General features: G+C 42.0%; 3 protein-coding genes across 7 annotated transcripts in view; 2 read left to right on the top strand and 1 right to left on the bottom strand.

The window, feature by feature from the left end:
- The window catches only part of MDH2 (malate dehydrogenase 2), a 313,892-nt gene that overhangs the window by 108,751 nt on the left and 185,498 nt on the right, over nt 1-19,643 (top strand). The window lies entirely within an intron of this gene.
- On the top strand, nt 5,681-10,985 carry RHBDD2 (rhomboid domain containing 2). Its single transcript, XM_072136372.1, has 4 exons — nt 5,681-5,883; nt 8,188-8,583; nt 9,739-9,889; nt 10,709-10,985. The coding sequence occupies exons 1-4, from the start codon at nt 5,691-5,693 to the stop codon at nt 10,983-10,985; spliced, it is 1,017 nt and encodes a 338-aa protein (XP_071992473.1). The 5' UTR covers nt 5,681-5,690.
- LOC140118441 (uncharacterized) overlaps nt 9,739-19,643 on the bottom strand; it is an 87,221-nt gene continuing 77,316 nt past the window's right edge. For all 5 annotated transcript variants that reach the window (XM_072136369.1, XM_072136367.1, XM_072136371.1 and 2 more), the window contains 3 exons: nt 17,672-17,907; nt 16,818-16,930; nt 9,739-13,911 (listed from right to left, as the gene is read on the bottom strand). In XM_072136369.1, the coding sequence (XP_071992470.1) occupies nt 13,759-13,911; nt 16,818-16,930; nt 17,672-17,907 (502 nt within the window). In that variant the 3' untranslated portion in view covers nt 9,739-13,758. The remainder of the gene's footprint in view (nt 13,912-16,817; nt 16,931-17,671; nt 17,908-19,643) is intronic.

Here is a 19,643-nt window from a genome sequence, read left to right as displayed (position 1 = left end):
CACGTACGTTTGTGTCTTCCATTAAAACATCAACGGGGGATAGAGTACTTAAAACGGAGGACATAGCCAAAGTCTTTCAAGAATATTATACAGGCTTATATAATTTGAGACAACAAGAAAGTAGTCAAGATAGGGGAGATAGATTGGAAGATATACAAGGGTTTCTGTGGAAGGTACAGCTCCCTCATCTGGACGAGGCAGATCTAGATCCGTTAATGCAACCAGTGACACTGGAGGAGATTATAGCCTCCATACCATGCCGCAAAAGCCCGGGCCCAGATGGGTTCTCGATATTATACTACAAGAAACTAGCATCCTTATTGTCCCCCCACTTGACAAACATGTGTAATGCACTGCTTAAAGGTCAACGAACACTCCTGTCTATGCTTTCAGCCCATATTACTATCTTGCACAAGGCAGGCAAAGACCCCGAACAGCATGGGAGTTACCGCCCCATTTCGCTACTGAATGTAGACTTAAAGGTCTGGGCTAAATTATTGGCACACAGACTGACATCACTGCTCCCCCGTCTTATATCTGAAGATCAGGCAGGATTTGTTAAGAGTAGGGAAGGCAAAGATAAAGTGTCCAAAGTTCTCAGAGCCATACACTCAGCTAACTGTACGAAGACTCCCCTAATCCTTCTCGGCAGGGACGCCGAGAAGGCATTTGATAGGGTAGATTGGCTTTTCATGAGGGAGGTCCTTCTAAAATATGGCTTCCCGACAGGTTTTGTGGATGCCATCTTTTCATTATACAGTGAGCCCTCCGCCCTCTGTATCAGAGTTGTCCCCACCCTTCCAGGAACCAGGCAGGAGTGCCCCCTATCCCCCTCCCTCTTTACATTGTGCTTAGAAGCTATGATACAATTTGTACGACAGGACAAACGCATTAAGGGGTTTAAGATGGGAACTTCCACGTGTCAGTTGGCTGCATTTGCCAATGACCTAATTTTCCTGATTACCAACCCTACCGAAGCTTTGCCAATACTTTGCAGCCACTTTGAGTACTTTAACCAGTTAGCCAACTTCAAAGTTAATGTGAGCAAGTCAGAAATCCTGAACATATCCCTACCAGATTACCAGGTTAAAAGGATTAAGCCAACATCTCCGTTGGCAGAAAGATTCTATTAAATACTTGGGCGTCAAACTGGCAAGGGAACCACATAACCTGTATAAATTGAACTTTACACCACTAATAGATACCATACAACAAATGCTGACAGACTATAAGCTGCCCAACATCTCATGGATGGGCAGAAAGAATGTTCTAAAAGCCTATGTGTTGCCAAAAATACTCTATCCCCTCTCGATGTTCCCAATAACTGTACCAGGGAACTTCTTTTCCAAAATCAAGAAATTGTTCTCCAATTATTTATGGAGAGGGAAACGCCCTAGGTTAGCACACACTCTGCTGATGCAGAAGAAGTATCTCTGACGCGAGATACTATTACTGGGCCGCACAGGCGGCAAGAGGTGTAGCGTATAGATCCCAGGGTCGCCCCTCAGTACTTCCCACATCGACGGGGCAGAATCTAGATTGTCTGGACAAACTGACGAGGCACACACTTCAGATGTGGCATGAAGTGAACAAGAGATTTGACATATCCCCTTTCCCGTCCCCTTCAATGCCAGCTAGCCTCCTCCCATACACAGTCTCTAAGAATTGGGCAGATGTACCCATCTGGTGGATGGGGTTTGAATATCTCACACTAGGGGAATTTCTTAAAAAAGCAGACAATTTGCAGGACGTTGAACTTAAGAATAGAACAAAAGGGAAGGGTTGTCTGACACTTATCAAGATGCAGCTCAAGTCAGTGTGCAAGGAGTTCCTAAAGGTCCATGGTGCAGTGAGGGAAGCAACCCCCCTAGAGATATCTTTAGCTGTAGGAGCCCCTAAAGCTACGAAAGTGTTGTTTCTCCATGATCTCTTGCTAACAAAGAAAACACCTCACTATCCTCTTTATATCTCAGCAAGGGAGAAAGAGCTGGGCCTTACCCTTACAGATAAACAAAAAAACTGGGTTTTGAGACACTCCTATGATTTTTCTCGCTGTGTTAGGCTACAAGAAAGTCATTTTAAACTGCTGTTGCGGTGGTATAAAACCCCTGAATCCTTGCTCCACTGGGGCTTACACCCCACCGGGGTTTGCTGGAGATGTGGGCTAGAATAAGGTTCATACACACACGTGTGGTGGTCCTGCTCCCTAATCAAAACATACTAGTTGGAGATACAAAGTAGAATACGAACCATTTGTTCTTCTTCCCTTCAAATCTCACTGCCTTTGATTTGCTTGGGCTTGGCGCCTGATGACACTAAGTTAAATGGAAAATCTATTTGCATACACCTCATTGCTGCAGCAAAGGCATTGATACCCACATACTGGTTACAAACCTGTGCACCACCAGTATCAGCATGGGAAGAGAAGGTGGCTCAGATTTGTCGAATGGAGGAACTTTCAAGCTGGGCATCTCACACACACGAGCAATTTGTTAAAACATGGAAACCTTGGTTAGATTACAAAGCCAAAAGCTAATAGTGGACGAATTGCCGTGGAGAGAAGCAGGAGCACGTGCCCTCCGACTAGTAAGCAGATTAGCATGGCACTCCCCAAACAAATATCTAAACTCCTGACCTCCTTCCAATCATCCCCCACACACACGTTATAGCAAATTTCTCCCTCTGACCTCCTTCCCCCTGTCTTACCCTACCCCTATCTATCGCTACCACTCTACCAGATCTAATTGATCTTATCTGTTTACATTTGTTCACATTAGTATGTTTAAATTGTGTTAGGTTATTGAATAATACAATGTCTTGAGCACAACTTCAATTCCTCCCAACTATGGAACATACCTTTCGCTCCACAAGAGGTCGTTATCACCTCCACGTCTAATAGTAGACTTCTTATCATGGTATGCTCTGTATCTTTGAAATGTACAAACCAATGTGCCAATGTATACTGTATCCATTCTTGGTTAAAAATTTTAATAAAAACAGAATTGATAAAAAAAATGTAATGTTTTTATTATTTTACAGCCTATATTTGCTTTTTACAGTTTAGGAGAAAGATAATTATGTTATGATGACTGTTCCTGATGGTTTCCCAGACACTGACATTTCTGACAATCTCCGCATTGTTATAAATCACAAGATCCAATAAAGCATCACCGCTTGTGTGTTCTTCTTAAAAATGTCTGATAAAGTTAGCCCACAAAAAGATGATAAAATGTCCCCTTTTCAAAGATTAATTCATTTTTAGGAACTTAAAGGGAACCTGTCACCACATTTTTTCACAAATACAGCCTGTGGCAGGTTCTTATAGAGCCCTAATAACTAAATGACACCTTTCTTTTAGCTAAAAATTGTCTCCTTCAGATCCCCATATAATCAACTGTATAACTTTACCAAGCATCCAGGGATATCTATAGTGTGTCGAGGTGGGTGTGGTTTCCTTGGGCTGGCGCAAAGTCCAGTGCACTGGAATGCCCCTTTATGTGCAGAAATTTGTGTTGCATCAGGCAAGGTGCAGCTGCAGTACACACACTTTATAAATACATATACAAGCAGTTTGCACTGCAAAGTGGGCTTTACTAAATGTCGGCCAGTATGCAACGTTATTGCATTCATATAAAAAACAGAGGCTAAAGTTACTATCTTTGTCACTGGACTGATCTGAACCCTAATTCTACAAACCTTAAAGGAAACCTACCACTTGAAGTGGCAGGTTTCTGATGGAAATACAGAGCACCAGCTCAGGGTGAGCTGGTGCCGGAGCTTATTTTTGTTAGTGTTTTAAACCGCGGTATCGCGGTTTAAAACACTTTTTAAACTTTATAGCCGGCGCAGGGAGGTACGCGCTCGGCGCTTATCATGCACGCGGCTCTCCTTCATTTCCTATGTAGCCGCGCGCACGGTCGCGCGCATGGTAAGCGCCGAGCGCGTACCTCCCTGTGCCGGCTATAAAGTTTAAAAAGTGTTTTAAACCGCGATACCGCGGTTTAAAACACTAACAAAAATAAGCTCTGGCACCAGCTCACCCTGAGCTGATGCCCGGTATTTCCATGAGAAACCTGCCACTTCAAGTGGTAGGTTTCCTTTAACCCTGTCAGCCCTACCCCGGCTAACCCTAGCCACAACCCTGCTAACCCTATCCCACTAATCTTAACTTTGCAAACCTGCTACCGTAACCCTTCCAAACAAACCCTAGGAGACAAACCATAACCTTCCAACCCTAAGAAAATAAAATTATTTTTAAAATATACAGACAATGGTACAAGAACGACATTAATCACTTCTCTCCCTCCACCACAGAGAGCGGGCAGAAGAAGACCACTGCAGAGAAAGGAAATAAGGGGGTTGGGGAGTGTGATGGATATCATATTTCTCTCCAGACGCCATTTTGTTCACTGTGATCCATTTCATGTTCAGCCACCATCTTGTGTAATCTTCCCAGTGGAAGCTTGTCCTGGTAGCTTCTGTCTCTCTGTAGCTTTTGCTTGCAGGTCATGTTTTGACTTCTGGGGAACTTTCACAGTACATTTGTGGGTGGGATAGTGATAATTTTCTGTTCCCTGGAGAACATTGCTTTTCAGAGAAAATGAAACATAGAGCTTGTCAGCATTATTATGGAAAAATAGTCTAGGGGAGTTTCTGGGAGCTGTTCCAAGTATATACAAGCTAACCTATAGGATTTTAGTATTCTATCATCTGTTACGCCTTATGCAAATTCTTTCTGTTTTCTATATACAAGGCTGCGCTCCTTGAATAAAGTGTGATTGAGTGCAGTTACAACCCCTGAGTGTCTTCTGTTATACTCCGTCATCTGCAGTACTGGCAGACATTTTGTTTTTCCGTACAACAACTAATTTGGAGATCACCTTACAACTGAGGAAGGGTGGTTGTAGCCCTGGATAAAATCTCTAACAGGGAGTCTAACAGGAAAGGTGGCAACTTGTGATGAGAACTACAGCTCTTTTTAGTGAGCTGGACCATTGTCTCTTTTGGCTCCCTATTAAATATATAATAGGGAGCCTCAGTACAGCCAGTCCCCCACTCCACACCACTTTTAACCCAATTTTATCAGGGTAAAGGGGGTGTGGTGAGCCGATTGGAGGCGGGATTGAGTAAGCCATCGGCTCACTGCAGGGAGCCGGCTCCCATTGTTCACATGAAAGAGCCGTCTCTTAGAGCTGGTTTGTTCATGAATGACGCATCACTAGTGGCAACAGGAGGGCTCTAAAATGGGGCCATTATAGATGGTGGTGCTGCAGGAATGGGGGCATAAATCGGGTACTATAGAAAAGCGGGCATTATAAATTTGGGGGCTGCAGAAAAGGAGAGTTTTGAATGGGGGCCAAAAGAAAAGTCGTTATTATAAGAAAGGGCACAATTGAGTTTTTCAGTGGAGCTCTCTCATTGTTGGGAGGTATTACTGGTATTAGCTCTGCTTGGGCCAGCAGATAACTCTCTACCCTGTGAGCCTTGGCAACACCTGATATTTAGCCTCTGAATTGTTCATCTGTCATGACAGATGCCATCTGTTACAACAAGTCACTCATTTTTGTGCTGCTTTGCAGTCAATGCCAGGAACTACAGCGCAACACGTGACCACAGTTATCACGTGACGTCCTGACGTCAGAAGGCTCTTGTGCCGAAGTCACACTAGTTGCTAGTAAGTCTCCAAAACAATGGAGGAAGAGCAGCCCGAGAGGAGATCGTGGAGTAAAGTGCTGAAGTCCTGGCTGCCGGAGGTGCACCTCGCCCCCGGATCCACCCTCACTATAGCGCTGTCCCTGGCGTTATCGCTCCCGGCCGTGGCGAGGGAGAGACCTGCTGAAGGCAGCTTGGACCTGGGACCTGGAGTGCTGGGGAGTGTTTCATGTACGGAAGCCTGTGTCGGGCATAAATACAAGTGGGGCCAATATATGTATAAGCCATGTTCCGGGCCAGTATATTTATAAGGCAGGTTACGAGGCCAGTATATTTATAAGGCAGGTTCCGAGGCCAGTATATGTATAAGGCATGTTCCGGGGCCAGTATATTTATAAGGCAGGTTCCGAGGCCAGTATATGTATAAGGCATGTTCCGGGGCCAGTATATGTATAAGGCATGTTCCGGGGCCAGTATATGTATAAGGCATGTTCCGGGGCCAGTATATTTATAAGGCAGGTTCCGAGGCCAGTATATGTATAAGGCAGGTTCCAGGGCCAGTATATATATAAGGCAGGTTCCGGGGCCAGTATATATATAAGGTAGGTTCCGAGGCCAGTATATGTATAAGGCATGTTCCGGGGCCAGTATATGTATAAGGCATGTTCCGGGGCCAGTATATGTATAAGGCATGTTCCGGGGCCAGTATATTTATAAGGCAGGTTCCGAGGCCAGTATATGTATAAGGCAGGTTCCAGGGCCAGTATATATATAAGGCAGGTTCCGGGGCCAGTATATGTATAAGGCATGTTCCGGGGCCAGTATATATATAAGGTAGGTTCCGAGGCCAGTATATTTATAAGGCAGGTTCCGAGGCCAGTATATATATAAGGCAGGTTCCGGGGCCAGTATATATATAAGGCAGGTTCCGGGGCCAGTATATATATAAGGCAGGTTCCGAGGCCAGTATATATATAAGGCAGGTTCCGGGGCCAGTATATATATAAGGCAGGTTCCGAGGCCAGTATATATATAAGGCAGGTCCCGAGGCCAGTATATGTATAAGGCATGTTCCGAGGCCAGTATATTTATAAGGCAGGTTCCGAGGCCAGTATATTTATAAGGCAGGTTCCCGGGGCCAGTATATATATAAGGCAGGTTCCGAGGCCAATATATATATAAGGCAGGTTCCGGGGCCAGTATATATATAAGGCAGGTTCCGAGGCCAGTATATGTATAAGGCAGGTTCCGAGGCCAGTATATGTAGAAGGCAGGTTCCGGGGCCAGTATATGTAGAAGGCAGGTTCCGGGGCCAGTATAAGTATAAGGCAGGTTCCGGGGCCAATATATGTAGAAGGCAGGTTCCGAGGCCAGTATATGTATAAGGCATGTTCCGGGGCCAGTATATGTATAAGGCATGTTCCGGGGCCAGTATATGTATAAGGCAGGTTCCGAGGCCAGTATATGTATAAGGCAGGTTCCGAGGCCAGTATATGTAGAAGGCAGGTTCCGAGGCCAGTATATGTAGAAGGCAGGTTCCGAGGCCAGTATATGTATAAGGCATGTTCCGGGGCCAGTATATGTATAAGGCATGTTCCGGGGCCAGTATATGTATAAGGCAGGTTCCGAGGCCAGTATATGTATAAGGCAGGTTCCGAGGCCAATATATGTATAAGGCATGTTCCGAGGCCAGTATATGTATAAGGCAGGTTCCGAGGCCAGTATATGTATAAGGCAGGTTCCGAGGCCAGTATATGTATAAGGCAGGTTCCGAGGCCAGTATATGTATAAGGCAGGTTCCGGGGCCAGTATATGTATAAGGCAGTTTCCGGAACCAATTAAAAACAATAAGCGAGAGATCAATCATCCTGCAATTGTAGTTGCCAGTCACAACAAATTAGATTATTGATTTCATTTTCCTGAGGCTTCTTAAAATGTGAGGTGGCATATGATTGGTTGTTGCTGTGTGCAGCCACTACACTGTTGATATCGGGGGACATTTAGCATTAGGTAACGCGTCTGCTTGTCCGAGTTTGGCCCTAAGCAGTGTTCTTCTGTTGTTTGACATGTTTTTTTTTTTTCCTTTACAGTTTAAGAATATACTTTAACCATTTGCTAACCGCCATTATGCTTTAGACAGGTTGGCATGAAACTTGGCAATTTAATATTAAGATATCATTGTACATATTTATAAAAACATTTATGATTGACCCTACTTTCCTGAACTCTATATTCACAGCACTCAGTAAAACATGCAACTGGGCTTGATCTGTGCCTCTAACGCAACTCCTAGTATCATAGTGATTTATGATGCAAGGAGTTCCTGCTTCACTTTGGAACAACAATCCAGACTATTAAATGCATGTACAATTTACCAGTTTGAATGAGGGATACAATGAATGGGCATCCATGTATGAATGATCCCAGCAGTACCCCAACATAGGGGGCTATTATCTGTTATACGGGCATTGAACCCTCTAATGTGTCTGCAATGTCAGTAGGTTGACATGTATAACTTATAATTGTATATTTCAGTCCACAGATTGATCACATATATTTACTACCATGAGGATCTTCCAACATTAGTCTGCAGTTGCTTTACTATTTGGTATTTTGGTGGCGGCTTTGAAGAGAATGTCGGTACAGTGAAGTTCTGCTTCCTCACACCTCTGTTTTCTGTATGGAATGGACTCTTCTATTTGGTAGTTATTGCTATTGGCATTCCGGTTGGTGGGAAAGTCCAGGGATTTACATCTGTTGCCTTTTCAATGGTCAGCATCTTTGTAATACGCAGCCACTTGCGAAGACTGATATTTTTTGGCTGCATGGTTCCCACAAAGATGATCCCAGTGTTACTTCTTATCCCTGCTCTCTTTATACCACATGCCACTCTCCTTAGTAATATATGTGGTATACTTGTAGGAATTATTTGTATCCTTTCATAAGCAGATATTATGTAACAAGTGTTGTAACCTATCACCTGCTATTTGGTTTATTTGCCTGCATCAACCAAATATCTATATTATCCATTTTTTCTGTTAAGAATGAATGATATTACAGTCTATGTGTCAAATGTAACCAAATATTGTTTATTAGTTTTTCATATCTGCAAAAAAGAAAAATGGAAAGTGTCTGGTTTCACTCAATCGTTGCGTTAATCAAGTTTTATTAAGAAAAATCTGAACTATTTCAGGTTTTGATCAGTTTTCTGTTGTGGGCATGACAGTTGCCCTAAAAACTGACATTGGTTGATCAGAATTGGGGTACTAGGTAGTCATTTCCATTTTTTTTATTATTGACTGAAACAGCTTATATCTCCAGTGATGCAGTGGTAACCTTATGGCCTATATCTGGGCAAATCTATCCATTACAGGGTGATCTGATGTTGCTGGACCAACCCTTACTATGGCTATAATGCACAAGGGGGATGTATCATTGCAGTTAGGTCAGATATGTCACACATCCCCATTTTAGCCACATTTGCTACTTTTTTTTTCCCTACCTAGTACAGATTTATCATGTAAATCCAGATGTTGTGGAGTAAGATTACAGGTAATGATAAATCTGCCCGGTATTTTTCATCTGGCAAGATGTAGGTAAATTTTTTTGTAATATTTCGTTTGTAAGTCCTAGTGAAAGGTTGACTTATGAAACCTTTGACAACAGTGAATTTTTGGGTTCCACCTCCTGATGGTGAGAGGAATCGGAGAATTCCCTAAACCGAGCCCTACACCTTGTCAAGTCGGGAACAACCTGGTCTGTATCAATTGTATGCGTATGAAATTACGCTACATTAAATGTTTTCCAAAACTTGTCCACATGTAACATCAGTGAGACCAAGCTTCCGCTGCTAACTGTCAATATCTGAGGGGTTAAAGGCTCATGATCGGAGTTATCCCTCATACTGGGGCTGCAGACAAGTGTTGACTGTTTAACAGCAACCATATACTCTTATCCAACTCTTGCCATACGTTTAGAAAATATGTCAAGAAGAGGTCAAAATATTTTCATACTAAATAGATAAGTCTTTGAATGAACTGTATTTCACATGTTGTCTTATGTATGCATTCTTTAACCTGAATACAGATGGCATGGGTGGCTGCTTTTTCTTGGACCCTTCAGAATCTTTACTTTCTCATATGGATCAGATGATGCCGTTCAGGTTATTGAAAAGGATCTCAATATGGAAATATATTCCAGCAACATCAGCAGAAAGGAACGCCTCCCAGACCAGAAAGTAAGACTTTTTCTATTTACAGATGATTATCTAATAAAATGATTGGCAACGCTTTAACTTCTCATTGTAGTTGTAAATATATAGAACTATAGGTATTTTTGTTATGAATATTGACAAACCTGACAAGTCATTTTTTGTGTGTGTGTTGAGGGTTAATTGGGGTTAAAAAGGGACTACCCCTAGCCCCGAGAATAGTTTGTATCTTTCATCAGTATTCACTTTTCCGGTGACGTCACCGGTTGTCTGTAGCACTTGCGGCCGGTCGGAAAAGTGAATACTGATGAAAGGGGGCGTGCATATTTTATGATCGGCTAGAGCCAGGACGGCGCTCAGCTGCCGGCTCATGGGCATATTTTTATAAAGTGCTATATTCGGGGTAGCAGACGTGGACGAAGATAACATGCTTTGCTTTGGTGACAGTCTGCCACCGCTAAATCTGGTGGTAGATGTCCTTTAATCATTTTAGAGGGAAAACAAATACAAACAACAATAAACAGTCCTAAAAGAAAAAGGAGAACAAAATTAAAAATGTTTACTCACAGGACCTCAGGGAAGGGCAAAAGCTAGCAGGAACCATATATTGTCACCAACTGATAAAGACATGAAAGTACAGAGAGTAGGCCTATCTAATGATATAGAGATAAGTAAGGAGGGACCATATTAGAAACCATCATATTGTACTGTACTGGTAGAAGGAAGTCCCAATTGTCAGAATTTTTCACCCAAACATTTATCATGTTCTTTAATGACCTCTCCTCTTTAGTCAAATTTAACACTTTATACAGGATTTCTAATCTGATTTCTAACTTTATCTTGAAGGATCAACCCACCTCCAGGATCTTACCCAACCCAGCAGTATTATACGCCACCTCAAGGCCTCAACAATGTCTACTCTCCATATCACCACACCAAGCCACCTGGCACATGGCCTCCTGTGGGTACTTCAGTATGTCCGACAGGAACAGCGTCTGAACTACAAGCCCATGGAAATGCTAGCAATGCTAATAACTCTTTACCAACTATGCACTTCCTCTCCCAAAAAGATCTTGGGTCTACAACTGATCAGCCAGAACTACAGCAAGTCCAGACACAGTAAATAGATGTGTTCTTGCTTATTGACTGAACATTGGGTGTGTTTACATATTTTATCAAAGGTGGTGGAATCATGTGCCTTACTCTTTCTACGAAGGCTCCAAACTATTAGATGTGTCATTGGGGAGTAATATTAAACCAAAATATTTCAGTATCCTCAGCAGTAATATCAGTACAGTAAAGACTTTAACTGAATGAGGTCGCTCTTTAGTGTATGTTCGTATAGTATGTTGTGGTTTATATATGTTTGTTTTCCCTGTTGTTAGTAAAGGTTGATAATATAACTTTTTGCACTGATAACTTCTACTTTTACAATGGATGTAACTCTTGTGGTGCCTTTTTTCTTAACAATATTTCATTAGAATCACTTTTTTACTTGAGCGCATAAGATTATTTTCAGGAGTTTACACGAACCATATGAGCTGGGAAAATGCCAATTTATGTCATTAAAGGGACCATTTTGTCTATTTCCTGCCTCGTGTTTGAGTTGTTTTTGTCATCGGGATTTAAAATTTTGACAGGTTTCCATGTGCTATTTAATACTAATTACCAATCTTCTCTTTTAATAAACATTATTGGTTCCATTCAGTCTTACAAGTATATAAAAGCTTGTGGTTCCCTGACACCATGGGGGCGTCAGAGTCCCTGTGTCATCATCATTATCTTCTCATAGCATTCAGAGCTCTCCCTGCTCCTCTCATACAGACATGAGCTGCCGTAGATTTTGTTTCGGCACAGGGGCTGCATGAGGGACGAGGGAGCAGTTAGGATGGAGAACTTTCAGAGCTGTGATGACCCTGGATTATGACAGACGCATCCATGACTTGATCCAGTTTGCTGGCAGGTAGCCAGGTATACTTTCTACATTGTGATTCTTTAGAGGTAAAATACCCAGCTCAGTACTTGCTCTTTCTTGCTCTTGTGATTTACATCTAGGAAAGTGTAGTCTTCACATTTGGGTTATGATCCAATGACCGACTGCTTTTTAGTTGCCTTTTTTTTAGTTCTGTTTTCAATGACATCCAGTAATATTGTGAATGCAGTGAAAATGGTTCCTAAGCTCAACCCACAAGTATGAAAAAAAATTGTATATTTTTGTATTTACAAATGATTTGTCATTTCATTAACCTTTCAGTTTCTATCTTTATGCAGATAAGCTTCTTGATGTACCAGGGATGGGGCAGTGCCTTCTGGTGCACCTTTTATTTTTCTTTCTACAGGGAATGTCAATAATTGTATAAATGATTGGTACCAGGAGAGGCCATTTCCCCCTGTGCATCACAACAAAAAGGACTTTTTTGTAATGCTATGTAAGTTTTTGTTGTAACTGTAACTACTTCTATTGATAAATATTCCCTCTATTGCCTTTCAATTTTAAATATTTATATGGGATAAACTTTATTTTTATATGCTGATGACTATACATCATTATTAATAATAAAATTCTATATTTTAAATGTTATCATCGTCCTCCTGTAGTTGTGTGTTCACCTATTGCTGTGTACATGCTATTGTGTTAGTAGGGTAATACACTTATGCCTATCTCCGACATTAGATACAGTACAGAATAGCTGGCTGTTTATAGCAGCCAACATTTTTCCACTTGGGATTTCTTTCAAGGTCCTTGATTTAAGGAGTCTTGGCTGACTTCGGCTAGGAGTCTTTGAGGGCGCATTCCTACAATGCGTTTGTGTCACTTTTTTTGCTGCATTTTTAACGCATTCCAAAGGCTGCAGCCTTGAGCACATGCTAAGGTTACATTGCGTTTCCACTGCATTTACTAAAACGCAATGTAACCTCAGCATGTGATCTCAATTCAAGTCTTTAAAATGAACGTGGCCTGAATGTGTACATCAATGACTTCCACCAAGCCACCTGTTAACTTTCAGTTCGTGGAGAAAGCTTTCATCATATTTCCCCTCACAGAGGCCTTTTGTCCTATTCTTATTACAGTTGACCGCAAAGTGACCCAATTTAAGTTAATACGAATTTCTATATGTCCAAGCTATATAAATTTATGCTGCAATTTATGTGTAAAGTCTTATTAATATAAAGCAGTTCTTCCGGTACATAAAATCAGAATATTCATCACGGTAACTGACCTGAGTAAATGAGCATCAACAACAACCATTGTCCACTGATTGTTCTAGAGGTATTTTAGTTTACACAAAAACAGGAAAAAACAACATTACTACACTAACATCTTATGGAAAAACTACCATCTGCGTTTTGGGTGTGCGGTCACAGATTAAATTACATCTTGTAGTACTCTATATTCACATATTATAAAGCATGTAACTGTGCCAAAGGCCACCTTCACTTGGACATTGTCCAGAACACATGATCGCATTATTCCAATTTGCAACACCGCCATCTATGATTCGTAGAGTCCCTGCTTCCCCTATGCAATACAGACAACTATTATACTGTATTGCTTGCTTGTCACTCTCTCGTGTGAGAAAATAAACTCTTGTGTTTGGTTTCTTCAACAGACTCCAGATTTTTCTAACAATTACAGTATGAGATAGTAGTCCAGAGGCAGGGCCTACAGTGCAAGTAGATTGGTTCTCTGGCATCGTCCAGCTTCAGAAAAACTACTATAATAATGCCCATATTGTGCAGGCTGAATATACCTATGTGAAGGAGACTAAAGAGTTAAATATTTTGTGAATACTGAAAACCTAGTACCATCTAAATAATCAGGGATTTACTACAGATGTTCTGTAATGAATGGTTACAATGTTACCACTGTATTCAGTGTATTGGGCATTTTCCCCTCAGGTTAGTAAATAGGAGTTTATCCAGTTTATTGTTTTTCCAATACTAGTGAAGCTGAGACAAGTGCTGCTGATGGAGGAATACCCTGGAATTCCTTGAAGATAAGCGGTTCCATCTGCATTTTTACACACCAGTGCATTCCCTGTATCTGTCTGGAAAGGAAATTGGGAAGAGAAGATTAATGCTACATTTAGCTCTGTGCCAATGCATAATAATACAGAGATTATAAGCATATACTGATACACAGCTATTCAACACATAAGCCTGGTTTCACACAAGTGAGTTAAAGAGAACCCGTCATGCAAAATAACCCCCCTAAACTAAATATATTTTCATAAACTGCCATTAGAGAGCATTGCCTCTATCCCTTCATTGTCCCTCTACATGCCTGTAAACCTAAGCAATGAGGTCCTAAAGCTGTATGCAAATGACCTGTGAAATGTCCAATGAAGCATTAGCATATTCAAGCTGTCCACCTTATTCATGAGGTCGAGGCACAGCCACACCCCCAGTGCATGACTGACAGCCTGTATAATGATGTGAGGCTGTATAATGATGTGCTTCCTGGTGCTGGCGCCCCCTGCAGCCTGTGTGTGCATGTGTGTGTGTGTTTAGGAGAGATACAACAGCTCCAGGATGCAGCCATGTTACAGCAGAACATTTCAGATACTTGTGTAGCTGATGTCTGTGTCTCTCACCTGCATATTAGGAGGATGCAGCAGGTCAGCAGATGCAGCACACACACTAGCAATGCTTTACTATAAATTACACACAGACATGAGCAGGGGGAGGAGAGGGGAGGGGTAACAGGGGTGACATCACTGCCTCTGACCATGTGACCAGCCTCATTTACATGATAAAGAATAGATGATTTTACAATGAATAATGTATGAAATAACTAGATAAAGGCTGGGATGGGATCCTTGTGAGCTGCTCCAACAGGTAGTGGTGACAGGACAAGTGACACAGACCTGATGACAAGTGTCCTTTAAACTAGGATAATTCTAGCTTCCTAAACCGCTGTCATAATTCTGCAGGTTAGTCACAGCAATGGAATTCTCCTTCAATTTTCAATAGTTTTGTGTCTGTCAATTACAGAGCAGGTATCAGCCCATCTACTCTGAAGCAGTGACCCAGTTTTAATAGAAAACTAAGTAGCCTTTTTTTTTGCTAATCACATGCCTGTTTCTATGTCAAAATGAATGTCCAGCTTATTTTCATCAGACTCCTAGATGTTAAATTCTCCATTTTAAACTTTCCTCACAAAAGTTGGAAGCTTTTTAGCTCATGGGTTCCCTTTTCCAATGATCGTTACTTGCCCAAGAAGTGAATTGGTGATATTCTATTGATTGCTTGGGATCAGAGGTCACATTAACGCCTCACCATGCATCATAGACGCATGATTAGGCGCCATTGGCCCCCAAAATAATTGCCATGTGTAAAAGCATGCTTGGCAATTATACCCTGTAGCGCGCAGGCTGAGGAGTCCGGCGAGCTCTGCAAAGGAGGGAAATATCAGTAGCGACAGTGACGGACCTCTCAGCAGGACACGTGATGCAGTGCTCCGCGTGATCACTGAAGAGTCCTGGGGCGAGAGCGCCTACCCCGAGACATGCGGGCTGCTGTTTATGTGATCCTGGCAGGACCGGATAGCAGTACCAGGTGAGAACAAGCCCCATCCAGGGAGTACATCTCCCACACTGTTCTCACTGCACTCTATGTATAGTGTATGTGCTGTGTGCGGTGAGTAAGTGTGCAGTGAATGTACGGTGTGTGGGCTGTGTGTAGTGAAGGTGCTGTGTGTAGTGAGTGTATGGTGAACGTGTGCGGTGAACGGTGAATATGCTGTCAGCCACATCATCCACAGTCTGGATGATGGTCTGGGGGAGGGCTGGCGGCATGAGCCACAGTTTGGTCTGGGGTGTTTAGTGTTATTAGCCACTTTCACCAGCGACAGGGTAAGTCCATAGTCTGTTGGTTGAACTTTCTGAGAAGACTTAAGAAAAAGGTTGTGTACCCCTTGTTTCGTGCATGATTTTTTACTGTATACTGTAATATTACTGCCACAATTTGCTATTTCAGCACAGAAGATACTAAGATGATTTTCTTGTATAAATATCCGTCTATTAACATTATATATAAGGCCATGAGTTAAATATTTGTATTACTCAAATTGTAATAAAAATACTCCCCAAAAATGGTAATAGGAGTATTATTACCCTTCTGGAAAAAAATGTTATTGCGACCTCTGCTTGGGATATCAAATGCAAAAATGCTTACCCATATACTATATTTACTGCTTCACTTCTGTTCCTCAAACCTGTGGGAGGCTATCATTTTTGCCACTTTTGTTTTACAGAGTTCTCTATGTTTTTTTCCAGTGTTGCACCAGATTTCTCTTTAGTTTCTAGATGTTTGAAATGTGTAAATGTCGCAATTTTGGTGCAAATCCGATAAATAAGTCACAAAAACACTCCAGCTCACTACTGGTGTCCTTCATGGCAAAAACAATGTCAAGCATCACTTCCAGATCTGTTTTTAGGTTGTAACTAAAGGGTTATTGAAAAGGATACTAAAAGCCTTTTTTTTTTAATGAATTTGATGATTTTATGCTTGACTCTCCATATTCAGAAACATTTGGCAGTGTTATGATAACATTTTGTTGTCCTAGACAATTTGTCAAGGTTTGTGTACCGAGCCTGGACTGTTTATAGCATTTGTCATTTTACATAGGTGATTGATTTGTTTTTCACATATAACTCCTTTTTAAACTTTCTTTCTGGAGACGGCTTTGCATCTTAATATCTTGCAGTAATAAAAAGGAATAGGATCTAATACCAAAAATCTTTGGTAAATATGACTGGAAAAGAGCACATAAACAGGCGCAAATCAGCACCATACAGAAGGAAACTATGATAAATGTCCCTGTGAGCACATTTTTTGCAAATGTGGTTTATCAAAGAATTTCTTAGTGCTACATTTCTGCTGATCCTATAACAGACCAAAATATCAGATAAGTTGTCCTATAGCTTCACACTGCTGTAACATAAATATTTACCTGATTAAATAAAACATTCGACAGGGATGGCAGGATGTAGAGAGACTCATACTTGGCTGTACTGAGGCACGTCAATCCAGTGCTCACAGCCCCAAACAAACCCGCTAAGCCGCCTGTGGAGTAAAAGGCTCAATTAGAAGTTGACTTGGACAAGGTGCTTGGTTATATAAGCTTTTATTTAACTGTTTACAATTTATTTGCATTAATTATAACTATAAATACATCTAATGTCACATTAATGCAGGTGAGAACCCAGTTTTTCCTGTTTTTCAGTAAATGGGAACTATGAATCTTATTTACTAAGGGTCGTGGGCCGCACTTTCATCAGACTGTTAGCAGGTTTCAGGATTTGCATGGCTTTGACAGGTATTGAACAGGTGTCTGCGCTGGGATTGTGTTGGACGATCCGAGTGATTCTGACTGAGCGCGGGATTTAAGTTGTGTTGCAAGCCCATGCACTTACATGCACCAGGAAGAAGAAGGTGAACTACGTCGGACCTAAACAGGGAAGCAACACACCCAGGATATCAGGCGCACGATCTTAGTGAATTGTGGCAGAGTGCATTATCATCAGACAATGCACTTTCGGTGAACTCCGCGGACGGGTAAGTATATGTGCCCCATTATGTCATATGATAGTTTCCCATTGAAAGAGTCCTAGTGCTACAGCAGTGCAATAGTGGCTCACAAGACGACCCGGACTAACAGAGAACAGACTTAGTTAGGATATATGAAGCCCTCAAAAAAATCTGAGCTAACATAGGTTATATACATAAACAACTGCAAAAATTAACCCATAGGTTCTACTAATAGGTTCTGTAATAGTTCTACTAATGGAAGTCTATTGTACTTACTAACTGAGGCATTCCAGACCAAGGTGCTACAGACACTTCCGATAGCTGGGTCCTGTGATGTTTGCGAGAGGCAGATGGGAAGAACAGTGGAAGAGAACCATACTGGATGTGAAAGGTAAATCAAGGCAAAGTTGCTTAATTCAGGCGAGGCTGTGAAGTTGGGGTGGATGATAATTGTGTCTATACTTAAGGAGCTATATTCATTTCCCACCATTACTGTGAGTGAGGAGAAATCCCTGAGAAAAGACAAATCAGATGTTCTATTACACCTACAGGTTACAGAACCTAGTTATGTGCATGACTTTGGACCACACTCGGATCACACTAGGTCTGAAATAGTGCGAATTTTCACTCAATACAAAAATCAGGTATATTTTGTAGCCTATAGGGCAGTGGTGGCGAATCTATGGCATGTAGAAGAAAATATTCAATAAAGAAGAAAATCAGCTCACCAAAAAGTCCAGACAATGCGGTTTCTCTGACTCCACTGGCTCCCGCACGGATAACCTTGGCCACAGGTGCACACAGAGGAATGATACTGATTGGAAGAAATCCAGCTGAGCACGAGGAGTCGATGAATAAGTAAAAATAGCAAAATTTATTCAGTCCTTTTTAAAAAAGTAGATTGTACTTTAAAAAAGCCTTTATGTTTTTGTCTTTCCATGTACTGTGCTGTACAATCTACTTTTTTAAAAAGGACTGAATAAATTTTGCTATTTTTACTTATTCATCGACTCCTCGTGCTCAGCTGGATTTCTTCCAATCAGTATCAATCTATGGCATGGGTGCCAGAGGTGGCACTTGGAGCCCTCTCTGTGGGCACCCAGGCCATCACCCCGGCATGAAGTTCACCAGACAGGACTCAAAGAATCTTCCTACAGAACCTTCCTACACCCACCGGCCACTTTATTAGGTACACCTGTGCAACTGCTTGTTAACACTTAATTTCTAATCAGCCAATCACATGGTGGCAACTCAGTGCATTTAGGCATGTAGACATGGTCAAGACAATCTCCTGCAGTTCAAACCGAGCATCAGTATGGGGAAGAAAGGTGATTTGAGTGCCTTTGAACGTGGCATGGTTGTTGGTGCCAGAAGGGCTGGTCTGAGTATTTCAGAAACTGCTGATCTACTGGGATTTTCACGCACAACCATCTCTAGGGTTTACAGAGAATGGTCCGAAAAAGAAAAAACATCCAATGACGTTCTGTGGGCGGAAATGCCTTGTTGATGCCAGAGGTCAGAAGAGAATGGGCAGACTGGTTCGAGCTGATAGAAAGGCAACAGTGACTCAAATCGCCACCCGTTACAACCAAGGTAGGCAGAAGAGCATCTCTGAACGCACAGTACGGCAAACTTTGAGGCAGATGGGCTACAGCAGCAGAAGACCACACCGGGTGCCACTCCTTTCAGCTAAGAACAGGGAACTGAGGCTACAATTTGCACAAGCTCATCGAAATTGGACAGTAGAAGATTGGAAAAACGTTGCCTGGTCTGATGAGTCTCAATTTCTGCTGCGACATTTGGATGGTAGGGTCAGAATTTGGCATCAACAACATGAAAGCATGGATCCATCCTGCCTTGTATCAACGGTTCAGGCTGGTGGTGGTGGTGTCATGGTGTGGGGAATATTTTCTTGGCACTCTTTGGCCCCCTTGGTACCAATTGAGCATCGTTGCAATGCCACAGCCTACCTGAGTATTGTTGCTGACCATGTCCATCCCTTTATGACCACAATGTACCCAACATCTGATGGCTACTTTCAGCAGGATAATGCGCCATGTCATAAAGCTGGAATCATCTCAGACTGGTTTCTTGAACATGACAATGAGTTCACTGTACTCAAATGGCCTCCACAGTCACCAGATCTCAATCCAATAGAGCATCTTTGGGATGTGGTGGAACGGGAGATTCGCATCATGGATGTGCAGCCGACAAATCTGCGGCAACTGTGTGATGCCATCATGTCAAT

Source organism: Engystomops pustulosus, chromosome 2, assembly GCF_040894005.1.
Source record: "Engystomops pustulosus chromosome 2, aEngPut4.maternal, whole genome shotgun sequence".
NCBI classification, from domain to species: Eukaryota; Metazoa; Chordata; class Amphibia; order Anura; family Leptodactylidae; genus Engystomops; species Engystomops pustulosus.
The sequence above is the reverse complement of the archived record's forward strand: the minus strand, read 5'-3'. Positions and strand labels throughout refer to the sequence as shown.

Coding starts and splice junctions, on each gene's coding strand:
- RHBDD2 (XM_072136372.1), top strand. CDS start 5,691: ATGGAGGAAGAGCAGCCCGAGAGGAGATCGTGGAGTAAAGTGCTGAAG. Junction 8,584..9,738: donor TATACTTGTAGGAATTATTT/GTATCCTTTCAT, acceptor ACCTGAATACAG/ATGGCATGGGTGGCTGCTTT. Junction 9,890..10,708: donor AACGCCTCCCAGACCAGAAA/GTAAGACTTTTT, acceptor TTTATCTTGAAG/GATCAACCCACCTCCAGGAT.